Here is a 25,224-nt window from a genome sequence, read left to right on the forward strand (position 1 = left end):
ATGCCAATCTTATTTTAATAGTGTAAAATAAAATCTTTATAATTCTCTTTTCTTGTGAGACAGGGTTTCTCTGTGTAGCCCTGGCTGTCCTGGAGCTCACTCTGCAGACCAGGTTGGCCTCAAAGTCAGAGGTCCTCCTGCCTCCGCCTCCTGAGTGCTGGGGTTAAAGGCTGTGCCACCACCTGCCAGCTATTCTCTAAAATGTTGGGCTTGTTTTTCCAAGGAGAAAAATTTCCTCCAACCGTCTCACAAAAATGAAGTATGAAAACCAGAAGGAAGAGCTGGAGGCAAGGCTCGGGGGTACAGTGTGTGCTTCTCACGCTTGAGGCCCTGAGCGTTCACGTTAGTACCAAGGTGGACAACAGACAGATAATCCTGTGGGTTGACCAAGTCTTTCTTTTCTCTCAGGTGATCAGACTCTGAGAATTTGGGATGTGAAGACCACAGGAGTCCGAATTGTGATTCCAGCACATCAGGCCGAAATCCTGAGCTGTGACTGGTGTAAATACAATGAGGTACAGCAGGGGTTCCTGGGAGCGCTCAGTGTTAGCATGTCTCAGTGTTAGCATGCCTCCAGTGTTAGCATGCCCCGAGTGTGAGCATGTCTCCAGTGTTAGCATGCCTCCAGTGTTAGCATGCCCCAGTGTTAGCATGTCTCAGTGTTAGCATGTCTCCAGTGTTAGCATGCCTCCAGTGTTAGCATGCCCCAGTGTTAGCATGCCCCCAGTGTTAGCATGTCTCTGAGTGTTAGCATGCCTCAGTGTTAGCATGCCCCTGAGTGTTAGCATGCCCCCCAGTGTTAGCATGCCCCAGTGTTAGCATGTCCCAGTGTTAGCATGCCTCCAGTGTTAGCATGCCTCCAGTGTTGCATGTCTCAGTGTTAGCATGTCTCAGTGTTAGCATGACCCAGTGTTAGCATGTCCCCAGTGTTAGCATGCCCCAGTGTTAGCATGTCTCAGTGTTAGCATGTCTCCAGTGTTAGCATGACCCAGTGTTGCATGTCTCCGAGTGTTAGCATGTCTCCGAGTGTTAGCATGCCTCCGAGTGAGTGTTAGCATGCCCCCCGAGTGTTAGCATGCCTCCGAGTGTTAGCATGCCTCCGAGTGTTAGCATGTCTCCGAGTGTTAGCATGCCCCCGAGTGTTAGCATGTCTCTGAGTGTTAGCATGTCTCCAGTGTTAGCATGCCTCCGAAAGCATGCCTCCAGTGTTAGCATGCCTCCAGTGTTAGTATGCCCCCAGTGTTAGCATGTCCCAGTGTTGTGCATGCCCCAGTGTAGCATGACCCAGTGTTAGCATGTCCCAGTGTGCATGCCCCAGTGTTAGCATGTCCCGAGTGTTAGCATGTCCCAGTGTTAGCATGCCTCGAAAGTGTTAGCATGTCCCTGAAAGTGTTAGCATGTCCCAGTGTTAGCATGACCCCAGTGTTAGCATGTCCCAGTGTTAGCATGACCCGAGTGTTGGCATGCCCCGTCTCTCTTGCTGATGGCATTCTGGTGGTGTTTCTGGAACATGGGGTTAAGCTCAGCCCCTGACACTTGTAGTAACAAGGGACTGACCCGCATTAGCACTAACTGGACTTACATGGTCCTAAACCAGCTGAGTGTAAGAATTAGGAACAGGAATATAGGAATGGATTAAACACATTAATATACTATCCATATGCCTCAGCAGGCCTTTAGCTGAAAACTAAAAATCCCTACCTTGTTTTCACTTTCTCAGCTTAAAATTAACTTGTGAAAGTTAAAAGAAAACCACATTGGCGGACTCTTTAAATAAAAAGAAAGAAGATATGTATATTCTATAGAAATACTTAGGCTTAGAAAAACTAGCAAAACTTAATACTCTGCTTTTTCAAATCGCTCTGAGCCACCTTGTGGGCCGTCCCCCCACCCATGTGCATATGTGTGCCTGAATGCATGTGTGTGTACATACGTGTGTGTGTGTGTGTGTGTGTGTGTGTGTGTGTGTGTGTGTGTGTTTCCTAAGTATTGGACTCAAATGCACTCTTACTTGCCAGGCAAGCGCTCTCTCTCTGAGCTATATTCCCAGCCCCACAACCTGCCTTTGAACGTCTGGTGAGACCTCAGCTTGTTTTAAACATTTTAAAAAGAGAGGTCAGCCGATTTGTCCACAATGTTCTAACCGCTTATGTGTGTGGTAATATTTGAAAAGGTAAGTTAGGAACCTAAGATGCTGTGTAAGACTTTGCTTTTTCCCTTGTGTGCAGTGCTCTGTCATCTACGTTAAACACAGTTAGTTTCTCTCCTCTATATAGTTATCCCTGTTCTTTTTGCTAGGAAATGGCCATTTTGGTTCCTTTCTATGCTTATTATGCACTTAAAAAAATTAGTTCCTAGGCATATATTTAATTGCAAAAGTGTGTTACTGTTTCTTGTAAGACATTGCAAACATGTCATAGTTTTGTTTTTTCTGAATTGTTTTCAGAACTTGCTCGTGACAGGTGCGGTTGACTGTAGCCTGAGAGGCTGGGACCTAAGGAATGTGCGACAGCCTGTGTTTGAACTTCTCGGTCACACATACGCCATTAGGAGGGTGAAAGTAAGTCTTTATCTTGATCTTTTATACACAGTGCCGACGTAACCAGTAGTCGGTGACGCACGTACAGAGTATTTAGGGATTGAAGTTTTATAGGACTGGGGCTCAATCGGGCAAGCACCTACCACTGAGCTACACCCCAGCTCTTGGTTTTATTTATTTATTTATTTTTTTGAGACAAGTTCTCATTGTATAGGCCAGGATCTTTAAAATTATAGTCCTCCTGCCTCAGCCTCCCAAGTGCTGGTATTACTGATTCTTATGTGTGTTTTTGTTATCCAGTTAATGATGACACTGGAAGCTAAAATTAGGTTATATGTATGAATAAGCTGGGATGATATAAAAATTCACTACTTGATGTTAAGTAAAACAACTTTCTTATCTTATTATGACCATTTCTTTTAACATTATTTTAGGTGTGTTAGTTTATATTTAGGGTTTATATATTTCATAATTGCCCATTTGACGAGAGCGTATTTATGGAGAGATAGTAATTTTTTTCTCTAACATGACAATGTATATAAAAGCTAGAAATGTGCAGAATGTAGGAACATTTTAGTCTGTGAACAGAAGGTGTGCTAACTTTTTAACAGTGCCTCCAATAGATTTGCCCCCATTATAAGGGAACATAATTTATTTCCTCAGCTTCTGGTCACGTGATTCTGCTGCGTTACTGTGAAAACCTCCCTACTCAGTGGTGACTCCTGGTTATCAGATTTTTATATCAGCAGCTACAAAGCACTTTACCCAGTATGATAGTTGTGCACTTTCCTATTTTACATATTTCAAATAGCATTAGATTAGTATTTTAAATTTTATTACTCAATATGTAGTCCATAGTAGATTTAACTTTCAGTTCTTGAGAATTTCATACGTGCATACAGAGTATTTGCTCATACGTCCTATTCCTCCAGCCTCACCAAGACCCAGCGACCCAGCATATCCCTCCCAGTTTTATGTCCTCTTTCCACTGAGCCCAGTCAGAGCTGCCTCATGCACATGCGTATGGGAGCACCCATCGGAGCCTGGGCATCCTCCAGGGGAAACTGACTCCCCTCTTTTACGTATTAACCGCTGGTAGCTTTCAGTTATAGATGGAGCCTTAGGAGCCTCCTCCACTTGTGCTGCTGTGTGCTCTGTCCTGACCTGGGGCAGGTCTTCCGAAGGCAGCCACAGCTCTGAGAGTTTCTCAGAACAACAGCTGTCTTGGGCAGAGGGCAGTGTCTCACAGCAGTCCTCCACCTCCAGCTCCTACAGTCCTCTATCCTCCTCCTGTGTTCCCTGGGCTTTGTAGAGAGGCTGAGCCATCCTTAGTCACAGACTCTCTTCAGTTGTCGGTTTCTGTGGTAACCACCATCTACTACAAAAATAAAAATAAGCCTTTCTGTGTTTTTTATAATGGTCTTACATGGACAGGTTTCAGTAATAGACAGGTTTTTTTTTCTGTATTTCAGATTTTTTGTGGGAACAAGTTAAGGTACTATAGTAAAAAGTACTTTGCAAACTGTGTGAAGTGCTATTCAGTTATAGTTATGGGGATGGGAATGTGACCCGGCCATAGATTGCATGCTTAGCGTAGAGGCCTGGGTTTGATCCCCACTAGCACATAAAACTGGGTGGTCCATGTCTGTAATTCCAGCACGCGGAATGTAGAGGCAGGAAGATCGCGTTAGGGTGATCCTCAGCAAGGTTCACGCTGGCCCAGGCTTCATGAGACTCCCCCGACCCCTCCATCAAATGTATGCAGAGCTATTAGACGCTGAGAAAGCCTGTGATTAAGTCAGTAGCAGAGCACCCTCCCAGAATCCATAGGGTCCTGGCTTCAATCCCTAGGACCACACCAAATGGAATATAAAGATGAAGGAAAAGCAGACACACCAAGTGCTCGAGAGACAAACGCCCCAAATACAGCTGCAGAAACAGTGCATGGATTGTCTATCATTTATGTTGATGATGTTTCTTGATACACTGATTACATTTCTTGTCACTAAGACAAAGCATACGTGACAGAGGTTACTTAGGGAAAAGTGCACTTCACAGTGTAGTGGTGGCTTGGACTTGGATTATGTGGGAGCAGCTTGCTCACATGGCCTGGAGTGGCAACAGGTGAACCAGTTCATAGTCCTCATGTCTCTGCCTATCGCCCCAAATAGACAGTGAGACCCCACTGTCCAGAGACAATTACACAGCCTCCCAGAACAGCCCCACTAACTAGGTCCCAGCGCTTCAAGTACATGAGGTATAAGGGACACTTCACATTTGAATTGGGACACTTAACGATTGCATTTTTATCCTTGATATAATTTTTCACAAGCTTTTATATAATAAATAGCATTAAATCATTTAAAATTTATATTTAGCTGAGAATGTATGATAGTCAAATATATTCCTGTAATCAGCAAATTCTGTAATTGTTGCCTATCTATGTGCTACCATGCTTTAATTCCTTATATTTAAGGTCCTACGTAGGTACTAGTAAGAGTTTGTGTTTAATTTTTAAAAATAGCAACATTTAGGAATACATGTTCTAAATCCTCTCTACAAAGCATGAGGGGTTTTATTTGGAGAATGTAAAAATAAAAGATTTTTCTATAAATGGTTACTCGAAAGGTCAGATAAGTACGTGAGGCCCAGGAAGGCACAACCATAAGTGACCACTGGTTGTGTTTACGGAGTGACGTGGAGTGACACCCATGACCACCTTGACTTTTCTCTCCTGCAGTTCTCACCATTTCATGCCTCCGTGTTGGCCTCTTGTTCCTATGATTTCACTGTAAGGTACAGAGTTTTCTTTTTTAATACATTTTGCGTGCAATACCTACTAGCGTTTGTATGTGTGCAGCTGAGACGGAAGGGAGTGCTTTGCTAACTTATGTACTTTTCCTGCCTTTTACTCTTCTTTCCTCCTAACCAGTAACTCTGGAAGCCCCGCCCTCTCGTCCTTCCTGCTTGACAGGCTGTCCTTGCCTGGGTAAGGACACAGTGTTGAGCTTGTATCGCCTTATTGCATTATCTGCCCAGAGCTCCTCTCCTTTTTCTTCTCAGTCAGAGTTTGGTCTGGCAACATTTCTATGACCTTTTTCATGTAATGCTTTCTCCTGACAGAACAGATTTGAAGTGATATCTTAGGAGGAAATACATGTCTCTAACTTGCTTTTCTGGAGTGAGCCCATGTAAGAATGCAGACAAATTGGGGAATAAACTCACAGAACAGCCAGGTTGCAGGTGTTGTGTGGGGTGGGGATGTTTTGTTTCCTTTACTAGTCTTGCCCTGGGCACTGTACCTGTGGACTCCATGTGCAGCTGAGGATAACTCTGAACTCCCGATGTTCTCACCCTGATGCTGGGATTGAAGGCATATCTAGCCACATTTTGTTTTTAAAATAATGTATATACAGTAAGGAATGAGTGCAGTTTTTACTCCCTAGTGATACTGGAGTTTTTAAAAGACAGCACTAAGGGGCAGGAGGAAAACTTGCTTGCTTGCCGTCCTCCCAGCCATTGCCAGGCTGGAACTGTGGATCTGTAGGTTATTTGCTGGTCGTTAGTTTTGTGTATGGATCTCCAAGTCCGTTAGTTTATTGGTGATCAAGTGTGCAGTGCAGGAGTGAGTACACTCAGTGGAGGTGAGTGTGAGGAGAGCTGGGCAGGTCACTGTTTCCATGGACTTCATGTTGGCAGGAAGATGGTGCGGTCCCCCAAAAGCAGGGGCAAGCCCCAGGGCAGCGCCTTACAGAGCCGCTAGCAAAGGGTGGCGGGTGAGCGGTCCCTCGGCTGCGCTGAGCAGGGTGCAGAGACAATGAAGAGTCTTGTGCCCACTCCGATCACTTGTGTGATTCAGGACAGGTCCAGATGAGGGTCTGCACTGTGGCTTTCCAAAATGTCCTGGTCTGAGACCGATCACCTTTACCGCCTGAGGCTGCACGCTGCTCTTGTGCTGACCTCATCACTGTCGTTATATTGAAACTGATGCTGTGCGGTACTTTACTATGTAAAATGTTTTATTTAAGTGTGTGGACCTCACATCTAACAGGAGCTCTAAGGCTTAGTTGTATAGTAGATCATATTTCAGTGAGTAAGAAAAATTCTAAAGCTAATGTATGATCTCATATTGTAGACTACCTGTTGCTTGTTTTGGTGCCGTAAAATTCGTTATTACATTTATTCATTTATCCGCATGTGGAGGACGTCTGTGGAGGTTAGCAGCCGCTTGGGGGTCCTAGGAGGACCAAGGGGTCAAGCTCAGGTCACGTCTTCAGGCCTGGCAGCAAGAGCCTTTGCCTGCTCACCCTTCTCAGCAGCCCTGTCTCGTTATTAATTATTTAATATGCTTAAGTCGAGTGAAAACTTAAGGTCTTATTATAAAAAATGAACTCCCTTCAGCAAATCAGCAATATGTTTCATAAAGATATGCCTTGACTTATGCTGGTTCTGCCTAAGACTTTTATTATTGTATGAAAGCAGTGTGTTGCCAACAGAAACTGTAATTTGCATTTTGATCTTTTCCTGGGCTAGCAGTATGATCTAATACTAAAAAAACTTAATTAAAAATTTAATTTTAGTAGCAATTATTTTTTTGTTTTAATTAAAATTTTCTTAAATTAAAATATAATTACATTATTTTTTCCCTTCCTTTTCTTCCCTCAAATCTTCCCCATGTCACCTTCTCACTCCCTCTCCAATTGTTGGCCTCTCTTTTATTATTATTATTGTTACATATATGCATATATATAATGTGTGTATACATTGTATGTAAATATATATGTATACATGTATATATCTACATTTATAGACATATTTATGTAACAATACAAGATATATACATACAGCCTGCTGAATCTATTTAGTATGGCTTGTGAATGTATAAGTTTCGGGCTGACCACTTTGCCAGTCTTCTCTTTCAATGTTGGTTAGCAGAAAGCCAAGCGCCTGTGGTCCTGTGACATCCAGAAGTATAGATACAATAGTGTCTTGAACATCAGAGTGATAAATACATTTGAGGGGTGATTGACACAGGGTTTCCTTGTGTAGCCCTCACTGTCCTGGAACTCGCTCTGTAGACCAGGCTGGCTTCAAACTCACATAGCTCTGCCTGCCTCTGCCTTCCAAGTGCTGGGATTAAAATCATGTGCCACCACCTCCTGGGGATAAATACATTTTAACTTAGAGTATTTTCAATTTGTGATGGATTTACCACGATATTATCCCATTGCGATGCTATCTCTTTACATTGATTCTTTCTACATTTCATTCAAGATAATACTAAATCTAAAAGGTTTGATAATAGGGCTGGTGGGATGGCTCAGTAGGTAAAGCCTCCACCAAGCCTGATGACCTGAGTTCTGTCTCTGGGACCTAAATGGCAGAGTAAGAGAGCTGACTCCTATAAGGTGTCCTTTGACCTCTTCACATAGCCATCCCCAACAAATAAATAAAGGTAATATAAAATGAAAAATGTTTCATAGTGCATTCTTATGTCCTGTGACTGTTATCATCATAGATGTCAGCACATTACCGTTTCCTATTATTCTCTCTGCTAGGCTAGTTCTTGATCCTGCTAAGCCATTGTGCTAACAATGGATACGCGTGACTCGAGTTTTAAGTGCTTATTTTTTGTTTCATACCAAGTATATGAGACAATTCATTAATAAAACAAGCAAATTAAGTATGTGGTATATGTAACAGCCTTAAAAAAGCCATCCAATAATGATTTTTGTTAGAAAGATCAATATGCTGTCTTTTATGTCGTAGCACATATGTTTCAAGTAGTGCAGATAGGATCTTCATAGTTGTAAAGCTGAAGTGATCATTTTAGCCCAGTTAACACTTCAGATCCCTGATATCTTCACAGATATTTTAATCTTTATAATATTTTTATACATGGCCTTTGGTAGTAACAAATCAACCCAGAACTTATTTTTTAAGATATATGTTTTGGCAAGAAAAATGTCGTAAAGAACTTAATGCTATTGATAACCAGCTGTGATATTCATGTTCTACTGAAGTCTCTCTTAACCTAGCAGTATCAATGTTTCAAGTCTATTTAGTTAAAAAATTATATAGATGCTGTGAATGGTTCACACTGTGTCTACCTGCGGTCAGGAAACTGAGGCAGGACAGGAAGTTCCTGAGGCTGAGAAACCGTAAGAGGCCTTAGCAACCCTCTTGCTCCAGTGAGGTCCTACTTCAGGACCCAGCAAACATAGGAGCCCACAGAGGACACATTCAGACCATGGCAGGAAGTGTTAAAAAGGAAGATTAGAGAATAGAAGCAGCCTCAAGCCGCTCAGTTTTGTTGGTGTAGCAAGACGTACGTAGTCATAAATACAGCTAGAGGATGATTGAAGACATACTCATAGAATCATTAGGCCAGCATATACTTGGATGCCCTCATATTGGAGGCAGGGTGTATGCTACTGCTAGCCGTATAAACTCGAGCAAGTAACCTGGAAACCGTGTGGCTGAGGTCTACGTTTGTAACGTAGATGATGGAGCACACAGCATGAGATTGTTGTGCTGGCCCAGTGAGCTGACACACACAAATGCTGGCACACTAAGGGCTAAGTCTCCTGTTGTTGTCAGCCTTAAAGGCCGAATTGGTGGTAACAGAAGAACATCTGTCTTTGGATGTAAGGGTCATTTCAGCTCCAATCTTCTGGGATGAGGCAGAAACTTTTATTTGAGAGCAAGAAAAGCAGTCAGCTTATACTTGGCCCTTTGTTGCTCTCTTCCCCTTGGAGTTGGGAGAGAAGTAAAACTAGGGGTAGGAAGTCCCAGAGACGAGACCCGTTCCTCTATATCCCTTACTCTTTAGAGAAACCTGGGAACATTCTCTGGGCTGCACATCTGTGAATGCAATGACCGTGTGGACCTTTTAGTCAGTTGACTAGCTAGAAGTGAGAGGCTGCCCTTCCACTTGCCAGCCATGGATACATGGAAATGGTGCCTCCTTTGCAGGAATGTTTAGAGATTTCAATGACGTAGTACCCAACATGTTCTTGGCACATAAAAGATAGCAGATCTAAAGTAGACGCTAATTGTAATAAGTTTTCTTGTTAGAAATGTAAGTACCTCAGGGAGACTTAAGGCAGTAATCATCCATGCTTTCCCTAGCATCACATTGATAAGATAATTACATTGCTCACATCCACTGTGAGTATGAACTTTATTGCCCTGTGAAGGTGGGGGAGAAGTGAACCTAGCAGAACAAGGGTCGTCGTGCAGCAGTGTGTAGCATGTCGTTACAGTGCACATCATGCAGCAGGAACCAGAACAGGGTCACCACAAGGCAATGGCTATGTGCAGCCTGTCGTCCAGATCCATAGCTAGGTGGCCAGTTCTGTGTTTCATAGCTTATACTTAGTAATATTTATTGCATATTTAATATTTATTTGGTATATTTAAACTATATACTCAGTTATTTAACAAGTTATATTTAATCTCTTCTGCCATACATCTCATTCAGCCTTTATTTCCTTCATAATTTTTGACATTTAAATGTAATTAAATAGAAGCTGTTCACATCAGGTCTGACACATACGATATTCAATACAGTTTGCTTTTCTTTCTAAAAGTTTGTACTTATGTTGTACTATTTCACAATAAATTACATCTAATATTTATGATCAAAATTTATAAAACGTAGCAAAATAACAGACAATGCAAAATGTCTAAAATTTATTTTTAAATGATTTAGCAAAAGCATTTTACATACAGGTATGTAAAGAGGAAGCTAAGAATATACTGTAAATTTTTAATAGTTGGTGAGCTAGAAGAAGGATATATGGTATTTATTATTTCAGTCTTTGAATTTTTGCATGGATTGATAATTCCAAAATAAAAACTTTCATGAAATAGTAAAATATTTAGTCATGCTAAATATGATACTAATGTTTCTTACTAATGCCTTTTAATAGTGTGACTTGATATTTAATTTGGAGTAAGATAAGGATCAGTTGTTTTATTGCAAAGTAGGAGGATGATTTTTAATTGGATTTTGCTAACTTAGAATCTGGACAGACTGGATTACCAGTGAAATGCCTTTATCACTGTCACATTCCCTCACGGGATCTGCCCGTCTAGGGTCTTAGCCCTACTGTGGTTGCTGAGCTGAGCTTCTGATCCCTGTGCTGACTAGCAGGGATTTCCACATGCAGATACTTCTTCCCCTTCCCCTAAAAAGGTCAGCCAGAGTAAACAGATAGTATAGCTGGATTTGTACTTTGTCTCACAAACCTTTCATTTCCACCGTACCCAGCCCCTTCCCCACAGAAAGGTCAGTGAGAGTAAACAGATAAGGGATGGCTGGGCTGCAGCTGTGTAGCGCCCACGACTGTCTTTTAACATGGTCTCTAATTCCTCTGCGGCTTTCTTCCTGGCCTAAAGGTATGATGGTAATTGTTAGCCTTTTCTAGGCCTGCAACTGAAGTAACAAAATGACCAAAGATGCATCGAAGTGCTCTGACGTATATTAAACATATAAACATAAACATATATTAAACATGAACAGCTGTCAGCCAAGCATGTTCTCGTGTGTTGCCGCATGGTTAGAAAATACCTCTGATGTTAGGAGGGTAGCTCAATGCAGCTGCCTTTGGCTTTCTTTTTTAGAAGGGTATTTGTTCCCATATTTGTTTAATTCTTTCAAGAACACTTAATTTTAAATGTATTTTGTGTTAACAGAGCACATTATTTGATTCCAGATTAGGACTTGTGTATTTTATTGTTTGTCTCCAGCCACTGGGATCTGCTAAATAAATGTTTACCAATAGAAGGGAAATTAAATTAGATGGAAAATTATGACAGCTTTGGTTATTCTAATTATAAAAGCCTAAAACCACGATTTCACTTTAGTTATGCTCAAAGTAGGCATTAAGAAAACTGAATTTAGGGGTTGGGGATTTGGCTCAGTGGTAGAGCGCTTGCCTAGGAAGTGCAAGGTCCTGGGTTGGATCCCCAGTCCCGAAAAAAAAAAAAAAAAAAAAAAAGAAAACTGAATTTAGTGCATCCTGCTTGAATGAGAAACTGTTTTTAAGGAGAAATTGGTCTGTTTTGATGAGAAGTAGAACGGCCCAAAACCTCTGGGGAAGTTGTTCTGGGGTCTCTATCAGTAGATGTTTTCAGTTTGTCCTTCAATTATAAAGTAACATGTAAATGCTGCAAATTGCTAATTGTTTCCCAGATGACGTGTGTAAATCCTGCCATTGCTGTGTTGGAGAGATCTTTTCATGAAGTGAACTGTAACTTTGTAAGTTAAACGCCACGTTAAAAAAAAATCAAAATAATGACCAACAAACTGAAAGAACGTACATTAGTTAAAGAAGAACTTGTGAGACTTGCTGATTTTAAATGCCCTGATTTTTAAGTACAGAACATTTCCAGAATTCTTTAGTAAAGTGGTTTTCCTTAAGAGTCGACCTGCGCATGTGCAGTCCATGTCTAGCACAGCATAATAGATGGAAAGGGAGCGAGGGGGAGCCTGGGTTTGGTGCAGTGTAAAGCCCCTGTGAACTCTGAACTGTGCTGATTGGTTCCAGGGCAAACGTTAGGGATTTCCACAGTTAAGTTGCATTATATTTTTAAGAGTTCAGTTTTGTTGCATGTGTTTCATTTTTCTTCAGGAGATGTTGCTTTGCCTTTGTTCTGTAGTAAGGAGTAACAGGCGTATCGGAAAATGAAAGGTGCGTCAGTGAACTCTGAGCGTAGTATTAGAAGGTAGAGTAGTCAGGTCAGGAGCAGCAGTGGGAAGGCTGAGAGAGAGGAAGGAGGCTTTGGAGAGCTGCACTGGAGGCTGCGCTCCCGTAGGGACAGCATCTGTGCGTTACACTTTGGAAGAGCTACGGAGGTAGTTGAGCAGAAAGCCTTGGTCTTCCCTCCTGTTCGCTATTTGCACAAGAGTGAGCCTGTTTACTCAGATCAACTGGGTTCTACGAGTCAGCTGGTCATAGTTTAATATGCCCCGACACTCGGGGGTAAATAATTCACGCTTGAGGTCCGTCCTGCAGCTCCAGCCTAGAGTACGGATTCAGTTAATGGAATGAGCTGGCTGTACAGGGAGTGTAAACAATAATGATTTATCTGTTTTCACTTCACACTCAGCAGTTCGTTGTCTTTGTTATTTAGCCGTGTGTGTGCCTGCATGGGCACACGTGTGTAAAACAGAAACCCTTTGCAGTTAGTGGAAGAGGGAGATGTTTCTGGGGGCGAGAATGGCCAGGGTCTGAGGGAGGAACCGAGCTGCTTGTCTCTGAGTACACGATGCTGCATTCAGCCCCTCTTCATCACACTTTCAGGTCCTGTCACAAGAAAAGAAGCAGCATTGTTGGCCTGCTCTCTCCGTGTCTCTCTCCATCTTTGTCTGACTGGCTCCTTCTGTCTCCTCCCTCTCTCTGTGCCCAGTGTCTGCCGTAGGAGGTGAGGTAGGAAGAGAGACTGACTCTAGGCTGTACTGACATTGTACCCCCGCCCAGCCCTGCTGGATGAACTCAGCCGTTCAGCTTCAGGATGAGGACATGAGCTGTCTCCCGTGGTAGAGCTAGGAAGCAGTCAGCACAGCTGGGCAGCGCCTGTCAGATTAGCGATTTATATTTACACACGATGCTTCAAAGCACACTTGCCGGAGAGCATCTGCCTGTTCTTCTGCGAGTCTCATTAGCTCTGGGTTCCACCTCCCCATGGTAGTTACCAGTCAGCTGTGCATAGGCTGTTCTTAAGACATTATTGATCAAGATACAGATATTGGTACTATTTCCTGAGTGGGCCCGTGACTTCATCAGGAGTCTTAGCGTTGGATTTTCTGTACCATTAAGCAATCAACTTCTTTTGTTTCCACAGTTTCTTGAAATTCACTTGAAAAATAAATTTTTTTCCAATTTTTTAAACTAAAATACGTATTTAAACTTGGGTCAGCAAAAGGTTTCATGACTGACTCATTGTGCTCATACAGTGAGCTTTATGGGAGCACTTTCCTTTACGTCCTCCTGTTGAGATGTGGTTGGTGTTCTCTAGACATCGCCCTGCATGCTGTGGACCGCAGCCATGAGCACTCAGAGCGAGCCTTCCATCAACTAATGGTTTCCTTTAATTCATCATGTGCTCCAGGGTTGATGCTTGCCTCTTGAAAATATTGATCTGATTAAGGTTTTCATTGAAATATTATAATTAATTCATTTTGACAGAGAAGCTAAGTCTAGAATTTTTATTATGTTTCACCTTGAACATGGCATCACTTCTGGATATTTATGGCTGTTTAAAAGTCATTTTCAAAAACTATTGAGTAGTTTTCCAAAGTTAACCATTATTTGTCTTACATTACCAGATTAATGTAATTAGAACTTTCCAGTTTTAAACTTAATTTTTGTTACAGTTATTAGCTCCAGAATCAAAACAAAATGAAAAAACAAAACAAAACCAAATAGCTCACATCTGAGCAAATGAACAGGCGTTAGATACTGATGAATCCGGATGAGTTTTACCTCTTTGTTAGTTGTTTTGCTAGGCTAGGAGTTTTATTTTTAAGCTCCCCTAAAGGTGGTAAGAATTAAATAGCGGGCCCCTGCCTTCATCATGAGTCTTACTGTTGGATTTTACACGCCATTAAATAGTCGACTTCTTTTGTAACTACGGGCACGTCCAGTGTCTTGAAATCACTGCAAAGGTGAGTGTTTGGGGACAGAAGGAGCTGAGCAGTTGACTTGAGGTCAGTTAGGAAGACAGTGCCGCAGCCGTGTGGATGAACTGAGTGCTTACAGAGACACTAGACGAGGAAAGGAGTTTCTGAATTGTCACGGAAGCTCACATTTGTGTTGGCTCATCGTTTCCTTAGGGGCTGGTTTTGAATGTAAGTTGTTTGACTCATGGAGTTTTGGCCTGGGCTTTAGTGTTCGGAGTTTTCTATGTTGGAGAAGGTAGGGGAAACTGAGTGGATGCAAGCCTGTTTGAACCTTCATGATGGGACCTGACGTGATCCTCGAGCTTCCGTGACTGAGTGTAGAGGTGGCGGACAGGAAGGCATGGTGTCAGTAGACTGTGTACTTTTGCAGCTGCTGCTCCTCAGGTATGGTGCCAAGAACTGCAAGATTTTCTCTAGCCTAGTCCCTAAGCTGAGAAATGAGCTTACACATCTGTCTGTACCTTGAGATTTGGGTGATGATCAAAGACAGGCTTGTGGATGCACACGCGTGTGTGCGTGCTTGCCTGTGGTGTGTGTGCATATGCACATGTGCATGTGCGTCTTGAGACGGGGTCTCTCAGTGGAGCCTGGTTCTGTGGATTAGGTTAAACTGGCCGCCATCGAGCCCCTGTCTTTGTCCCCTGGGGGATGGGTTGCAAACACACCACTACACCCTGTCTGGCTGCTTACATGGGTCCGGGGAGTAGAATTCAGGTCCTCACGCTCGTGTGGCAGACCCTCAGAAGCATGAACATCGTAGAGTAGCAGGAGAGCGCCATCCCTGTGCCACATGAGTGGTCTTGCTGAAGATGGAGCGGAAGCTCGGTCTTGGATCGTCTGTATGTTTGGTCACTGGGAAGAAGGAGCTAACATTGTATTTCATTGCTTTCTATCAGTAATGTAAAAGGAAGCAGCCTTGTAGGCGAAGGTAATTTACATGAAGTAACAGTTTACTTTACCTCTGGGACTTTGTCTCTAACATATTCGTCCCTCCCCAGAGTTTTGCTGCAGTGAAAAGAGTGTGAATGAAATCTCACTTGTAGCAGCCTTGGGGCGGGGGTTCCCACGGACCATCCCAGGACATCCGCCTGACCAGCACTTAGGACTTGGTTCTTCCAAACCTTCTTGGACAATTCCAGAGCTTTTGAATTTGTTTGTAGTAAGTCCTCCGGGTGATTCTGATATGAATTTAAATTCGAAAACGATTGGTCTAAAAATCAGGGATTTAGTTGATGAGCAATGTCCTCTACAGTGGGGACTCAGTCATTGAATTTTTTTCTCTTCCATTTCTTCTCTGTTGATTTCCATGTGGCCAGGGTTCAGAGCCACTGCACTGTTGACTTTGTTGGCTTTTTCTTTCTGCCTGACAGTGCCGTTGGCCTAGGGGAGATTATTAACTCTGTGTCTGTTGAAGTCTAGGAAGCACTGCTTTAGATGGTGGGTTTTGTTCACTGGGCACCAGCAGTCCCTAAGGTACGCTTTTCCAGGGATGCCACTCAGTTGGGATTTCAGGCACACATTGGAGGGATTTTTTTGCTTTTTTGAATGAGTCCGTGCTCCATTATTTGGGAATCTGTGTGTGAGGCTGGCTTTTCTTATCTGTCACATGCTCAGCGTAGTCATTTATTTATGTTTTCATTCACTCCTGGGCATGCTTTCGTGGCCCATGGAGCAGACACTGTTTTCTCAGTGCTAGGGATTAAACCCAGGGCCTTTGCTCTCACTGAGCCGTGTGTCCAGCCCATGTCAGATACTTTCATACATGCAAAGATACAAAGACTAAGACTCTGCCCCTCAATTCAAGGGGCTTCGAGGCTTCCAGAGGATGATAGATCTGTAAATTAATCCACAGAACCAGAAACATGAGCTCATTCTGAATTTCTTTTTTCATTAACCATCCCACTTATTCTACTTAAATATGTCTCCAACCCATCGCTCTCCCGAAATGAGCCCTGCACAGTGAGTTCAGTGTCAGCCTAGACTACAAGCGACAGTCAGACCACTGGCTTCTCATACAGCACCTTCCTTGTCCCTGGATCTGAAAGAGTGACATTTTCTGCTCTTTCTTCTAGAGACTTGACCATTAGCAACACAAGTGAAGGACATTATGGTGGTGCTGTGTGTTTAAAACTATGAAAACACAACTACACTTAACACAGGGCACCACCCTGAAAATAGCCAAAGCAGGCCTTGACTTTTCTTGTGGTCGCAGAGTTGCTCGTAACCCGCAGGAGCCAAGGGAAAGGGTGACATTTTAAGAGTGCTTTAAGGTTTTTGCTAAATTCACCTGTTGACTAAACTTCATAAGTGCCATTATAGATATTTCAAACTATATCTCAGTGAAACAAAGTAGCTTCTGCTTAATTCTTAAAATAATTTCGATGTTCTATTTAATAATGCTTTATACGTGCTTTGTTAAAGAACAGTGGAGTCAGAAGGCCAAAAGTAACTTGTAATAGGATCTCCAATTTAAATGAAAAATGCTCTACAGTTCTGTCATTTTAATCATTGGAGTCTTGTCCAGTATTTACTTCCCATCAGAGAACTTAAATAGTCCGTGATTTTATCAGCCAAGAGACAAAGAGGCACCAAGTAGTGTATATGCTGCACCAAAGCAAGCATTTCACTGGAAAACAGTGCGCCTTATCTGCCCAGCTAATGCTGTCTCTGGGCTACCTCTACCAGAGAAGAACAGCCGTTGTTCCGCTGTGGGGAGTCCAGAAGAAAGTTGCAGGAAAGAACAGGCTGCTCACGTCATCATACAATATGGAAACCTAGAGAAACACACTTTGCCACTCATAACTCACTCTTGCTGGTGGAGCTTGAATGGAGTTAAGTGTGACCATTCTGGAAGTATACGTACTAGAATACTACCATGGCTGCTATTACAGCTGTTTCTTCTGCTAAATCAGAGGCACTGAGGGAAGTGATACAAGTATTTCCTCTGTTATTAAGAACTGTTTACAGTTTGAAGATAAATTACAGTCTGCTAGCATACTGCCTAGTTTGTTTTTTTTTCAGTTTATTTAGCTTATGAGATTTACCACACTTAATGATATTTTAAAAATGCATTTTAGCATACCAAAAATAAACTTAAATTACAGTATTAGTGTGTGTGTGTGTGTGTGTGTGTGTGTGTGTGTGTGTTAAAACATATGTTTTAACTTTCCCAGCTCTCGTTTCCCTTGAGAAAATTGAAGTTTCAGCAGTGGGGTATAGCACAGCATACCTGTCATCCCAGCACTTAGGAGGCTAAGGCAGGAAGACCGGGAGTTTAAGACCAGCATATTCAGCTCAAGTCTACCTGGGTTACATGCGACTTTGTCTCAAAAAGCCAAAGGGAAACAAAAAGGCGGCAGAGAAAAGAAATGAGACAGCACACTTGTCCCTCGCGCTGGCCACGGTGCTGTTTGCTGTTGTGAATTAGTCTCTCCTTCATTCTCACCTCAGGGCTTCACATGTGCTTCTGGGATGCTTTGATGATGGCGACTCGTTTTGGTGTCTTACTTTGAAGGCTTTTAGTTTTTAAAATTGTAGGAACTTTTAACATGAATTTTGTTTGAGGTCTTTTTTTTTTTTTTTAAATAAACTCACACAAATACGTGATTGATGTTCTTGAAGTTTTGGTGGCTATGACTAGGTTTGGAGCTCCAAGGCCTTTGGGGCCCATTTAGTTGCACACTAAGCGCCTCCAAATGGACTTAGCATCGCTCGGCCTCCTCATGCTTACAGCCATTGGGATGGCCGTGCACACGCGTCCTTGTCTCAGGCCTTTTCAGCTCATGACGCCCATTCTCTGTCCTCGCGCAGCATTGCCTTAACTGGCTCATAACAGCAAAGACAGACACTGCCTTCCTGGCTCCTGTCGCTCCATTGTTGTCCTTGAAAACTTGTAAATAAGAAGTTCACACTTTATATAAAGAGGACCTAGCTTACCCACTCTCGAAATGAGCCTGACTCCACAGTGAAACCAAAGAGCCGCTTACGTCGGCCGACCACCAGAGATCCTTGGATGATGCCATTGACTGACAAGTGGCAGCTGGCAGCCCATCCCTGCGTATTGAAGAGGCCTCAGTAGCATTTCTCATTATATAAACATACTCTTGTCCTGATGATGTGTTTCTGTCGTGGTGGCTGCTCGAAAGCTTAGTGTCTTCAAGCTCCTTCCTGTCAAGCACATGTGACCTCATGGGATATATTGTTTATTAATCTCATTGAAGGTTCCAACTTACTTCCTACCTTCAACTTTCCCTTAATTTATTTTCGTCATGCTAAATGCATATTTTAAAAACCATTATGAATGGTAGGAACATTTTGGATACATATGCAAAATCATCTGATTACTGTCTCAAATAATGCAAATTAGTGTATAACTAGTTTTTAGAAACAAAACTGTACAATTACAAGTTTACTTTTGCTTATATAAACATCATTAAGATTCAGAAAATTTGATCCTGGTACAATTCACTGTCTAGGAACAAGTATGCAAAACCAAGAAAACTACCATTAGCATTTCTGAGAAGGTCTGTGGCTTGTACCCTCACTTTATTTTGAAAAGACACATTTTCAAAAGCAAAATACTCTCCCTAAATATTCTGTAGCTCCCAGTAATCAGATAAATGAGCTATTTGTTTAGTATCTCTCTGCTACCCACACAGGAGATTATCCATAGCAACAGTCCTTTTCAAAACTTAATAAGGCCAGCACTGTGTTTATTAGGGAAATAATACCACCAGGTTAAACAAACCGTGACTGTTGGTCTTGTGTGTTTGCTCTCTTTCAGAGAGACCAGCCCAACCTCCAGCATGCTGCACATTGTACATCATTAGAAAAGCTGAATTACAGGATGACTCCTAGGACTCTGAATGTGCTGTTCTATAGTGTGTTAGAATAAATAAAACCATGTTGAGCAGACAAGGCTTTAGAAAGCTCAAGTACTAATTTATGTATTGAAAAAAGAGAAAAATTTTCTGAACAGCAGCAATCAGAGCTGTATTATGGTAAATATTGTCATACTCAGTTTATAAAAGAGAAGTAGAATACAAAATATTGGCTTGCCTCTGGAAATGACATTGATGGGGAATCTCTAAAAAAGGCTGTGCCTGAAAAGAGAGTTTCAGAATTTACAGGGATATTCACAAGAGAACAGATTCATTTTAAAGAACTTGAATTCCTGTTGAAATGTAAATTAAACCTAAGTGCTTTTCATATTACTTGTTTAGAAATGAAATAGAATTTAAAAATCACAAAATGTTAGGAGTTCATCTAATCCAATATTCTTGTTTTCCAGACATGATTGCTTTGAGAAACACCTAAGAGACAAAGCACTGTTCCTCATCCCAAATGCCCTTCAGAGTTTATTTTCTAAACAAAATCTTTCTAAGCTTCTATTGTATAAGCTATCAAAATGAGAACACAGTAATTTTTTTAAAACTTTGCAGATTAGTAATTCTGTTTGTTCTTTGCTCTAATAGAATGGGGTTCGTGCTTTCCTTATTAGCTGCTTTATGCAAATGGGATTGGCATTTATGAGTTAGTCGAGCCTGTTGTGATAAAACCTTTTCTATGCCATATAGCTACTTGTTAATAGAAGTGTTTTAACACTTGTATTTTCTTTTTCTCCCCTCTCTCTTTTTGTTGTCACAGATTCTGGAATTTTTCAAAGCCTGATCCGCTTCTGGAAACAGTGGAGCATCACACAGAGTTCACCTGTGGCTTAGACCTAAGTCTCCAGAGCCCCACTGAGGTAATGTACAGTTTTGTGATTTTCTACCTGCACAGCTAATACCAGCTCTGATGTGGACCTGCAGCCCTTAGGTTCACTCAGCTCACCTAACCGTCTCCCCATGGGAACGAGTGTGAGAGGGCAGGGAGCACAGGAGGAGAGTGACCCAGACTCTTCTCAAGGTCTATCTTTCTTTCTTTTTTAATTAACCATTCCATTCATTTACATCTCAAATGATATCCCACTTCTCCGTTACCTATCCCCCATCCCACATCCCCCCTCCCTCCTACCCTTTGTATGGGAGTGCTCCCCTGCCCATCCACATTTTCCTGACCCACTGCTCCAACATCCCCCTACTCTGGGGCATCAAGCTTCCTCAGGACCAAAGGCCTCATCTCCAGTTGCTGTCAGGCAGGGTAATCCTCTGCTACATATGTATCTGGAGGAGCCATGGGTCCCTCTGGGTACACTCCTTGGTTGGTGGTCTAGACTCTGGGAGAACTGGGTAGTCAGGCCAGCCTATGTTGTCCTTTTAATGGGGTTGCAATTCCCCTCCCCTCCTCTCCTCCATTCCCTCTGCCAGCTCCCCCACCAGGTTCCCTGAGCTCTGTCTGATGGTTGGCTCCAAGCATTCAAGTCTGCATTGGTCATTTGCTGGCCTCAGAAACTGCCACACTATGTTCCTGTCAGCAGGCGCCTTTAGACCAAAGCAACAGTGTTGGGTTTGGTGCCTGCAGACTTGATGGGTCCCCAGGTGGGGCCGTCCCTGGTTTGACCCTTCCTTCAGTCTCTGTTCCATTTTTGTCCCTGTTCTTCCTTTGGACAGGAACATTTCTGGGTTAAAAACTTTGAGATGGGTATCAACCAGAGACCGTGCCAACCTTGCTGGACGAGGTCTCAACAGATCTGTCTCCCCATTCTCTGCACATTTTGGCTAAAGTCATCCCTGTTGGGTCCTGGGAGCCTCACATTTCCCTGGTGTCTGGGACCTTCCAGTGGCTACCCCAGTTCCTCATCCCCCCCTTCTACATATCTTTGTTCGATTTCCTGACCCTGTACCTCTCTAGCATCTCCTCCAGATCCTGATGGTGCCACCCTTATTTCCTCCCCTTATTTCCCCCTCCCCAGTTCCCCTTTCCTTCCATCTCCCTCAACCATCCTGTTACCACGAAGTGCAGGACTGAAGCATCCACACACTGGACTTCCTTCTCCATATGTTCCGTGGATTCTATTATGTGCATTGTGGGCTTTTTGGGCTAATATCCACTATTCAGTGAGTACATACCCTGTGTGTTCTTTTGTGTCTGGGTTACCTCGTTCAGGATGATATTTTTTTAGTTCCATCCTATGAATTTCATAAATTCATTGTTTTTGAAAGCTGAGTAGTATTTCATTGTGTAGATATACCACATTTTCTGTATCCATTCCTCTGTTGAAGGGCATCTGGGTTCTTTCCAGCTTCTGGCTATTATAAATAAGGCTGCTATGAACATAGTGGAGCACGTGTCTTTTTATATGTTGGGGTATCTTTTGGGTATATGCCCAAGAGACGTATAGCTGGGCCCTTATGATCTGAGTAATAAATGTGGGGAGGGAAGGTTTGAGTTTTCTAACAGGAAATGGAACCTTCCCTCAAACTGTCCTGTCTAAAGTGCTCAAGACTTGGGCCTCTCCCTGAGCAGGAGCTAAAGGGACGAGGAAAGGGGCATGTTCTGTCCCCAGAGATTGGCAGCAGTCGGGAGCCTGTAGTTCTCCCAGCACAAGGCATCAAGAAAGCTGACAGACTGTCTGTCTCTGGACTGTCTCGTCATCCCCACACCTCGGGCCCAGTGGGAGACCAGACAGAGAGCAAAGCCGGAGAAATTTTCTGTTTTAGTCAATAAACTAATATTTCCTCTTCTGTCCTCTTGAGAACATGAAACATTTTTTTTTCAGAGTTCGTTAAGAGGCTGTTTAGTGTTATAAATTGTAAGGTCAGGTCAGAACAGCCTCATATATTGAGTGGTAAGGTGCTTGACCAAACAGAGTGAAAGTATAAACAAGACATGCTAATACATGGGGATTCTAGGCTGATTAAAGACTTTTGATTCTGTACTAAATTTTAGAAGTTAAAAAGAAAATACCATTTTCCACTACTGCGTCTACAACTTGAAGAAGGTCCCATTTCCACTACTGTGTCCCAAACTGAAGTAGCCACACAGCCTTATTTAACTTTAGGAACTTAACACAGTTCTGTTTAAAATAGTTCCAGGAAGCTTTTGAATATTCACATTATCAGTAGAATAACTGTTTTAAACTGGCTTAATAACCTTATCAAAAAAAAAACAAACGAAAAAGAACTGTCTTTAGTGAAAATATACTGTGCTTTAAATGACCTAGCTCCTTTTCTGAGAAACACTGGTTACTGAGAGTTGAACAGAAGGTCATTGTAGTTACTGTAGCCTAAGTTTTAAAAGGCTGTAATATACCATTGAGTCAAGGTAGCACCAGAGGAGCAGACACAAATGGACACTGGGAATCCACTGACACACAGTTTTATTACCTGTTCTCTGTGAGAAGCCTCCAGAACTGTGGTGACATCTGTGGCTCCTCTGTGTCCTTGCTTGTGATGGTGCCTCATGCCAGCCTGAACAATATCCACTGTTTCCTAGATCTCCTATAGACCAGGGCTGTTAAAACTGACCAATCAGAGGTTTATTAATCAACTAGAACACACATCCTTAAACAATAAGAGATTTTATTGCAAGGCCACTTATTTGTCTGTTGCTTGGCAACTGATGTGTATCAATAACATTTAGTTAACCAAATTTCAATTATACTAAGGAAGTGTAGTTGTTGAGAGCATCTAGGAGTAGAGAAGCAGGGATCTTTACCTTGTAATTCATAGTTCAGATGTGCCAGACAGGAAACCATAGAAGTAGGACCACTTCCTCTCATGTGTTCCTTCAGCATACGTTTTCATATGTAGGACCTTGTGCAGGCACAGACTGGGGACATTGGGGGAGGGATTAAAATAAACATGTCTCCTGCCACATAAAGAAGTTAGGCTGTTAAATCAGACCATCGGGTGACAGGCGAGTCTGGGCAGGGTGTACAGTCAGAAGAGATCCAGAGGAACTGAGGCTTACATCTGCTGAGTGAGCAGACGCTGAGGAGATGAGGAAGAAGATAAGTCAACTGGCAATGGCAGTAGTTTGCCACAGACCCTGTGATGAGGGAGAGGCTAGCACAAGAGAGCAAAAGAATGCACATCTTCCTGACTTACAGTATTAGTTTTTAAATGCTAGAATTTAAAACTTTGTATGGACGTACTTACTATATTTTTAATTAACAGAATTTTATGTTTTCCCTATATTAATCTGTGTTCAGATTGTTAAAACACATACCACAGACTAGGTAGCTTTATGTTTGGTAGACCAGAAGTCCTAGCTAAAGGAACAACCAGGTCAGTTTCTGGTGAAGGCACTCTTCCTGACTCGGTGGCCACCTTGTAAAGAACAGTAAGAAAGTCATTGTGGCTGGAGCCTAGAGAGTGAGGTGGAAAATGATGGGGTTGCATGAACACTAGATTTGATAAAATGACAGAAATGTGTAAAATTTGATTTGTCTTTGAAAGACAGTTCTGGTAGCTGTAGGCTAATAGACTATAAGTAAAGTGAAAGCCAGGAAACCAGCTTTGAATCTCCTGAAATTACCTGGAGAAAAAAGAGATTGGTGAGTAGAATCCTAGAGGTGAAAAGACGGATAATGTATTAGACTGAACTCCGTTCTCCATGCTCGGACTTTGCTGTGGTTCTATTAAAACCTTGAAGATAGAACAGTCTCCATCACTAATGAAGATGGGCAGGGGTCAAGGTGGCCTTGGAGGCCAGGAGGAGAGTGGTCTGATCTTGGGTGCTAGGGGAAGAGCAGGCAGTGTGAAATAGAAACAGTTAAGAGGTATGCTTGAGAGGCTGGGGGAGGGCCCACTGAGTAAAGCTTTTCCATCTAAGAATAAGGGCCTGAGTTCAGATTCCTGTTTCCTAAGGACACCCAGAGGTAGTGTGTGTGTCCGTAAGCCCAGCCCTCTGACAGCAAGGTGAGAGGCACAGTAGAGTCTACAGAAGCTGTCAGTCAGCTAGCCCGGCCTTTGCAGCCATGAGTAGGAGACTGTCTCACTACAGTAGAAGGTGAGGACTGAACCTGAAACTGTCCTCTGACCTCCATGCGTGCCTACATTGTATATCCACACATACGACATGTGCATGTGCACACACGTACACACTTTTTTAAAAAGATTAATGTTTGAGACACTCTCATTTTAGATATTTATATGATAGACAGAATAAGGCTTGTTCATGGGGGATGGTTTATAAGCAAAAGTACAATACGTAGAGTGATAGAACTTGGGCGTGAGGAATTAGAAAGACACCATTGTAAAAGACATCATTCTTCTGAGTATATTTAAAGGTATATTATCTGAGGGTAATTGTAACAGTCTCAATATAAATGTATAAGACCTTTTAGAAATTTAGAAAAAGAAGGGTAGTTGATCAGAAATATTAAGGGAGGATGAAATAAAGAGTTATCTCACTGTAATGGCCAGTAAGGGACTGAAAGCCCTCATCTGTCGTTAGGACAGGACAGAGGACACCACTTTTACAGCTTCTCTTTACAGTATCTTTGGGAGTCTTTGCCAGAGGAATTAATCAAGACAAAGAAATGAAAAATATTGGGGCTAGAACAGTTCAGCAGTTAGGAGCACTTGATGCTTTTGCAGAGGATCTGGATGGATCCCAGTACCTACGTGAGGGCTCAGAATCACCCATAGCTCCAGTTCCAGGGGACCTGATCCTCTTCTAACCTTCAAAGCCCCTGGTCTACATGTGACACACATGCAAACACTCAGGCAAAACACTCAAACACATAAAATAAATACAATTATCTAAATTAAAAAGGAAAGTAAAGGGTTGGGGATTTAGCTCAGTGGTAGAGTGCTTGCCTAGGAAGCTTAAGGCCCTGGGTTGGGTCCCCAGCTCCGAAAAAAAAGAACCAAAAAAAAAAAAAAAAAAAGGAAAGTAAAATTATCTTTCTTCCCAGATCACTTGATATTGTATGTAAAGCCTTTAAACTCAATCATATCAACAATTGTGCTGTAAATAGTCTAAACTATTCAAGTTAAAGGCACATTAAAAGCAAGAGAATATTGGAGAATTGTTTTTGATTAAGACTTTTGAACTATTAGACTTTACATTTGAAGAAAAGATTTTCCAACACTGAGTCTAAGACATT

At 42.3% G+C, this 25,224-nt stretch overlaps 1 protein-coding gene across 1 annotated transcript in view; it reads left to right on the forward strand.

Moving 5' to 3' along the window:
- Nucleotides 1-25,224, forward strand: part of Pex7 (peroxisomal biogenesis factor 7) — a 58,507-nt gene that overhangs the window by 23,988 nt on the left and 9,295 nt on the right. Inside the window, exons 6-9 of the mRNA XM_032894936.1 lie at nucleotides 409-515; nucleotides 2,447-2,560; nucleotides 5,280-5,335; nucleotides 19,875-19,974. Of these exons, the coding sequence (XP_032750827.1) occupies nucleotides 409-515; nucleotides 2,447-2,560; nucleotides 5,280-5,335; nucleotides 19,875-19,974 (377 nt within the window). The remainder of the gene's footprint in view (nucleotides 1-408; nucleotides 516-2,446; nucleotides 2,561-5,279; nucleotides 5,336-19,874; nucleotides 19,975-25,224) is intronic.

The sequence above is a fragment of the Rattus rattus genome, chromosome 2 (assembly GCF_011064425.1).
Source record: "Rattus rattus isolate New Zealand chromosome 2, Rrattus_CSIRO_v1, whole genome shotgun sequence".
NCBI lineage: Eukaryota > Metazoa > Chordata > Mammalia > Rodentia > Muridae > Rattus > Rattus rattus.